The 7,968-nt window shown below is 31.7% G+C and overlaps 1 protein-coding gene across 1 annotated transcript; it reads right to left on the reverse strand.

The window, feature by feature from the left end:
- Positions 1–5,415: 5,415 nt before the first annotated feature.
- Positions 5,416–7,296, reverse strand: LOC114367504 (transcription repressor OFP1-like). The gene has a single exon (XM_028324694.1). It carries the CDS (start codon positions 7,145–7,147, stop codon positions 5,981–5,983), a length of 1,167 nt encoding a protein of 388 aa, XP_028180495.1. The 5' UTR covers positions 7,148–7,296; the 3' UTR covers positions 5,416–5,980.
- Positions 7,297–7,968: the final 672 nt, after the last annotated feature.

Here is a 7,968-nt window from a genome sequence, read left to right on the forward strand (position 1 = left end):
TTTTATTAAAAATTTATGTTAGGGTTGCATTAAAAATCATGAAAAGTGCATTTTGTTTTCAAAAAAAAAAAAAAACTCCCTTTTGATTCCGTAACCTGGGAATACTTAATAATTTATCCCTATAGACATTTATTAACATATTTTCCTTCTAACTCAATTTTAACTCAATTTTAAACAGGCACACCTATTTGTTGTCTATTAATTAAGACACAAAATTTGAACAACAACTCGTTAAAGTTTGCATTGTTAATTAATTATCCGAGCAAGCTTATATATTGAATTTTTCTACCTCTCAAGCAACAATTAGGAGTCGTTTGGTTGCGGTTAAAGGTGCGAGAAGAGCAAGGAAAGGCAAATAAGTGGAAAGAAATATAGGGATAGTGGCGATTCGGTTGCAACGAGCAGCAGAGAATTTTTTTAAAAAATTAGTGGAACCCATAAAAAAGCATTCCCAAAGTGAACAAATTTGAGATTAAATCGAATGTTGTCAGCTTGCTGCTGTATTGTCATTCAATATGCTGAATAAACAAGTCATTTCTTACCACATAATAGTAATATATTTATTTAATATTAATTTTTCTTTTTTAATATTAATTTTTATCATTCAAATCACTTTAATTTAAATATTTATATTTTATTTTTTCCAATCAAATCACTTGTATTTTTACTTTACTCTATTACATTTTTTACATATTTTTTTTCTTTATCTATTCTCTTCTATTTTCTCATTTTGTTTCCTTACACCCAAACACACCTTTATTGTCCAGGTGGATCGTTAACTGAGGGAAAAAATTACATGCAGTACTTGTTACATTCTTGATCCTAGCAAGAAATACATGGAGTATTGGGAAAGATTAGAAGAGATCGAAGAAAAAAGCAACATGGGACCCGTACGTACACAAACATAGGTACATACGTAAAGATCTTTTGTCTTTATCTATTTGCTTAACTGTTCCTTTGCGGTTATTATATAGTATAAATGTATGTTCAATAATTCAATTGGTCACTACCCTATAACCCTAGTTATTGTATATGTTCGCAGTGCAATTTCCTAGCTAGGGATGTTGCTATCCTTGAACAATCTGTCTTTTGTTGACCCATCACTGAAATCTTATTTTATAAAGAAAAGAAGACAAAATTTAAAAAGATGTGAATCATTTCCACCGTTGAAATGCGGACATATATAACACATACATTTATTAATTCCACGTACTCCAATCTTTTTCATTGAATCTTCTAAATAGTAAACAAATGAAATGTTTTGCACGAAAATATCTATCGGTAAAGATTAAAAGTGTTACTTTTTATTTTCCTTTTAAACTATTGAAACCAAAACTCACTCCTCGTAATGTCTTTTATAGAAGCCTTGCTACAATATAATGCAGCCAAATTGTGCTAAGTTTACGTTCTGCGCGCGCGTCTTGCTTGAACTAAAGGATACATGATACGTCATTCTCCCTACACCACATGACACCTTGAAAACTTCAACATTCACTACTTCAAAATGGAATTAGACCATGATAATAAATGAGAGCTGCCATGCCTTATGATTTTTCAGAAAACTGTGATCAGAAACATATACTATATGAATTGTCATTACCAATTATGAAAATGTCTTTTCTTGGCCCTACTTCCTCTTTTCATATACACACATTTATACTTAATCATTTTAAATATAAAATTTCTCTGAAATAAATCATAATATTTAAATTTTTAATTAATTAATTAATTAATTAAATTAAATACATATATATGACTTTTTCCGAGGAAATATTTTTGCCGTAAATTAATCTTGCCTCCAATAACTCTACAATTAAGATTGAAGTTGCATTTTAATTTTTCGCCCAAATAGAATGGTAAAAGCCTTAATCACATTGCATCGATCATCTAATACTCCATTAACCTAAATGGTTGAACAAACCTCTAAGAAGTTGAAGACGTGGAAATCATATGTTCGACCTCATTTCTTGAATTGGATTCCACTGCACTACATTCAGTGAAACCATTTGGCTTGATGCCCTTGATTTTTCATGATTATTAATTAAAGAGTTTGTGGTAGGAGCCTTCTTTTTTTATGAATTTTCTGGTTATTGTTTCTTCTCTCTTTAGTCTTCTACCCCCAGATGTTCTTCCAATCTCTAGTCTAAATAGCATATCAACTCTTATATCACCTCACTTAAACAAGGAAAGAAGGAAGAGGATTATAAGAATCCAAAACAAAGAAATTGAAATAAAAAGAAAATCAGTGGTGAATCTAGCAGTCTTGATTTGATATTGTCAACAATCCCTAGCAATGGCATTAAAAAACTTGATGGGAATTTTGTTTTAATCATGTTAAGTATACCAATCATGCATATTGAGTAATAAAAGAGTAAGTAGAGTATCCTTAATTTTCAGATTGATTCAAGTATCAACTACTTTCTCAAAGTAATACTTTCGAGTAAATAAAAGATAATTAGAAAGACTAAGAATCATTAATTAAAAACCAAATTAAGAAAATTAATAAAAATAGCAACTACAGAATTTTTTATTTTAATTTGAATTATACTCTAGTAGTTCTATTAATTTGAATTTTCATGGAAAAAAGTTCCATAGCTATTATTTTAATTTCTTTTTCAGTTTAATTTTTGTTTTACGACCTATAGATATAATTCTATTGAAGGTACGGTAATATACTAATAAGAACATTAATTTATTCCAGTAAGATTTTTCAGTTTGGTTCTTAGCTCTCAATCTTTTTAAGATTTTTTTGCTAACTCTTTTTATCAGTGGAATTATATGAAAAAAGGTTAAAATATAATTTTGATTTCTTATCTATATTTTAATGTAAAAAGTTAATTGAACGATCAATTTGGTATAACAAGGCACTATACGAGAAAAAAAAATACCATTGGTGTACTTGCCACGATTAAAAAAAAAATGCCACTAGTTATACTAATCAAGACCGATCCAATATAATTTTTTAGTGTATGGACCAAAAGATTACTCACGTTTTATTAATAATTAGGGGACTATAGTTTAATTGTCGACTGTGTATATATTCTTGTAAAAAAAATGTTGGGGGTAACAAGTTTTAAAATTAAATAAATAAGTATTTTTTTGGGTAAATAAATAAATACTAGTATGTGACAATAGGCTGAGGCTTCGAAAAAATATTATGAGGTCTTTAAATATTAGGGAGAGGCGCTTCCATGGCTCCTGTTTGTGGTATGCATGCCTATGTCTGGATCCATAACCACGCTTTTTTAAATTAATTAAAAAAAATAAAAGGGTCAAAGTTAATTAATAAAGTATTTAATTTAATAGAACGGAGTTAATTAATTCCAAAACTTTATGCAGCGACAAGTGAGATCTTAAACTCAGTTGCAAGTTGGCACTGCCAGAATCACAGAAGCATTTTAATTTTTAAATATTTTATCTTTTGGTCTGATTGTGAAGCTAGAACCTCCCTTTGTCGTAAAAAGAGACAACATTATCAATTGTGGCTTTTCTTTCAACTGTGGGATTACACCTTTATATATGTCAGTTCACATAAAATGGGTAATGTAATTCAATTGGCCTGAAGCCCTAATTTACAAAAATGGGAAGGAAAAGACATTAATTACCACACTCTGTTTTGTGTTTAGTTTCATCTATCATGAATATAAATATTTTATAATTGTATTCACGTCTTACGATGCATAAAACGATTTTAAATTATATCTTAAAAACGATTAAATGATAAAAAAAAAAAGAGAATTCAAGGTACGTATTCTTTTTTTTAAACCTGGGATATCTCCTGGTTAAAGATTAATTTTTCGAATTATTAAGGTCTATTTACAGAATTAATATTTCTAAATAAATTTTTATTTATACATATACTTTGAAGATCAAACTCCTAGTAATCGCTTACTTAAGAAGCTTGATCTCTTTCAACTGTATCACAACTTGTTGATTTTTATGAATATATTTTTATAGAGTATGTGATACACACTTAATAGCGCATGCTACGAAATTTCAATTGATTTCTTTTTACCCAAATTTCGATTGAATTATTTTAAGAATATTAATTTTTTTTAAAAACTTAATATTCAATTACTTTTAAATTGTTGTGTAAACTTTTAACAAAACATCGTGATGCTGCGATAACAAAATTTCAAAAATTTATTAAACAATAATTTATAACGATTAAAATCATGACATGAGCTTATTTCCTTAAAAAAATTGATTAAAATTAAACTTCTAAGCTTTATCCTATAGTTTAACCCAAAAAGACAAAAAGAAAAGTTTAGCAAAATGACTTATGAACATGTTTATTTGATCTTAAAAAATAATTTTTCGCATTGTGTAAGTATTTTAATATAAATTTAAATTATTTTGGATATTCACTTTAGTTATGTTTTTATATTCATACATTAATTATGTTTAATCAGCTGTCAAAAATCAATTTTATTAAAATTAATTATACCTGATTTAAAACAACCCCCACAGCATATGTTATAGCACACTGTGAAACTATTCATATAAAAAGCCTAGAGCACAGGACTAAAACTATTCATATAAGCCTAGGGCACACAAGCTCCTCTCACTAGTCACCAGATTAGCCTATGTCTCTAGTTAATGTCTTGAAACATCTTTTGTAATAAACGAAGTAGCTTTAGCTTTTGAAAATCAAACGTTCACCTTTAGACAAGTTTCAGGAAATTAAAGAACTTTTTTTGTATTTTTTTTTTCCTTCTCATTTCCTCCACAGTTCATAGGGTTTAACGCAAACGAAACTGTAGCAATTTGAATTCTCAAGTTCATGATTAAGGGGGAAATATCTTCTATTTAAAAAGCATACTATATTGCGGAAAGGACAGTGATATCTACATATTAATTTTACTTTTAATAAAAATAAGATAATATAAATTTGTATGCAAAAGTAGATAATATATTACACTATAATGCCATCTAATCATAATTAGTGATAATTTCTTATTATTAACATTAGTGTAAAAAGTTTTACACTTCAATTTTGTTTGTATAACAAGGTACTTATAAAAAAAAAATATGTATAAAATAATGTGCAATAATAACTTGTGAATATATATAGCTTTCTTCCCAGTAGTTGTGTTGTTGAGGTGGAGAACTAGCATACAAGATCTTAAAAGCTGCATGCTCAGGCTAGGTAGGAAAGAAGCCCTTTAAATTTTGGGATGAAAAAGGTGAAATCAAGGAGTTGTACTTAAAAGGGCAATTTCTTTTTAGATTAAAAAATCCAAAGATTAATGGAAGAAGGTATCAGTTTTTGCAACTGGTTCTGTCTCTTACAATATGAACAATTAATACAACTCTGTGCCAGTTATGTCTTGTTCCCAAACAACTTTGGGTCCATGAAGGTACTAAAACGATCAGAAGCAAATTTTATGCTCCAAGTTTTTTTCTTGAGGAAGCTGACAGAAAACTAGTATTACAATACAATGCCCCGTTTGTGGCAAACTTTTCTGCCTTTCTAAACACAGAAAAATGGTCCAAAATTCCAAATAAAGCTCGTGTTTGAAAGAAAAAAAACATTTTACTCGTTTGCATGTCAATTGACACTATTGTTGTGTCATACATATGTAATCTGAATTCTGCAGTTCACAATTAAGTTAATTGAATTATTCCCTAACCAACAAAAATTCCTCAAACCCATTTTATTAGCCTTAGCAGAGTAAATTTCCTTCTATAGTGGTTCAATCCCATCACAAAACCTCTGAGAGGATGCGTTTCTGCATTCAATTTCGTTTATCCATTCGAAAAAAATGGAAACATCTTGGACACTGTCATGCTCAAATATTGGCTAAACACTAAGGTCTATATATTAAACTAATTAAACCAAGATATTAATATTACTTACTTTTTTTTGAGCTAATTAATATTACTTACATGTGAACATAAGTTGTGTAAGAAACAGAAACTTGAGAAACTCATTTAGAATGGTCTCAAATCTCAATTGGTTGTTACTTAACTTGTTCTACTAATTGTTATCAGTTAAATCAAACCATATTTGCTTGAACACTTTGATAATGAGATCATGATACTCATCTGAATTCAAAGAAAGGTAGCAAGCTAGAAGATCCTCCAAATCCTTTGATGTCCTTATGTTGTTCTGCACAATCATCTCCACCATTGATTCTCTGAAATCCCTCTGTGGATTCAGTGATGACTTCACAACTGCAAAGCTATCGGAGAGGCTTCTCCGGGCGGCGGCGGCGGCGGCGGCGGCGGCCGAGGACACGCTTCTCCGGCCGTTTGCCTGAACTCTCCGGCTGGCGATTCGCGGAGAATTCATCCGAAGCCTCACTCCAGGAGAACTCACAGAGAATCTCCTTCCATAGTTGTTCTTCTGTCCCTTCATTGATGCAGTGTCTTCCTTCACAATTTTAACCCTCAGAGGGCCCTTATTGAGGTTTGGTTCTTCTTCATGTGCAGCCATCTTGCTTCTGGTTTTGGTTTCTTTCTTCTTGGCATCACTGAGCAAGTCATTGAATTTTGCAGGCTTTGTCACAATTGGTGGAAGCACAAGGTCTGAGAAGGAATCACATTCATAATCATATCCTTCTAGCTTATCATCTTTTCTGGCTATGGAATTGTTGTCAATATCAATGATGATGTCCTTGGTGTTGGAGTGTACCCTGCAGGCACAAGAGTTTGCCCAAGGAACCGTTTCATCGAATGACTCGGTTGGAAGAACACGGTCTGTTCTGAATTCTGGGTCAGGGTGCTCTGAAGATTCAGTAGAGCTATTATCATGTGGTGATGAGGAGGAGTTGTTATTGTTAGAGACAACAAGAAGCTTAGGTGAAGAAGTCCTTGAAGTTCTTTTCTTCAGTCTTTGTTTGGATGATTTTCTGGGGGGTTCAGGGGAATTGTTGTCTTTGGCATTTTGGTTATTTGTTGGTGTTGGTGAGGAGTAGATTCTATCATTTGGGGTAAGCTCCCTAGTGAAATAGTAAGACTTTCTGAGATTGTATTGGTGGGGTTGCTTTGGTTTTGATGGTTTTGTGGTTGAGACTGGTGAAGGTTGCTTTTTCTTCCTGGAATTAGTTGTTTGGGTTTGCTTTCTTGTTTTTCCCATGTCCTTGAGTTTGTAAAACCAGGCATTGGGGATTATATCTGATAATTTGAACCTATAGTTACCCATCCCCTCTTAGTATCTGAGTTTCTCTCTTCCTTTCTCTATGTTTGTGAAGGTCCTGAAGAAGTTGTGTGGTTTCTACTTTCTAGTTCTCTCTATGATGAATGAAGGATGAGACTTCAGGTAAGTCCATGATTGTGTTTTGGTTTGGCACTCATGGTAATGTGAGATAAATACAGGAGAAATGAGGCTTTTGGAATTGGAGGTAGTAGTACGGGTTGGGGTCCACAACGCAGGAAGAAAAAAGGTTGGCAAAAAAATGAAAATTTTAGTGGGGCTGATGTGGTGATTGGTGAATGAATGACTATTACCTAATCCAAAAATATAAAATTAAAACATAACATTTTTTCTTCTTTTACCACTACTCAAAAGGATCACAAAGGTGATTTAAAGTTTAAACACCCTTCTACGTATGTGATTGATTCCCAAGTGGATTATCTTCATAGGAAAACAACAATTGATATTTGATTGTGGCCCATGCAATATTTGGAGTGTTTACCCTACTACTGCTTTAGACCCGAGTGCAGGCTCTAACACTAATAGAGAAAAATATGAGCCAGACCAATCGGTTATGTTCTCAGATGTATAAAAGTAAAAGCACTATTCTTTTGTGAGTGGAATAGGAGGATGCTATTTTGCAGAAAGTTCATTGGCTCATTGCAACTAACAAGCAATGTGGTTTTGGTTAAAAATTTGTTCTGACGAGAAAGGGAAAAGGAACACACTGAGAAAACTGTTCTAAAGAAGAATTTGAGGGGCAGGGGAAAAAAGAGAAGTTTTTGGAATTGGAAGCTTGTTGCGTGGGTCAGGAATACCATGCATCCAAT

The sequence above is a fragment of the Glycine soja genome, chromosome 9 (genome assembly GCF_004193775.1).
Source record: "Glycine soja cultivar W05 chromosome 9, ASM419377v2, whole genome shotgun sequence".
NCBI classification, from domain to species: Eukaryota; Viridiplantae; Streptophyta; class Magnoliopsida; order Fabales; family Fabaceae; genus Glycine; species Glycine soja.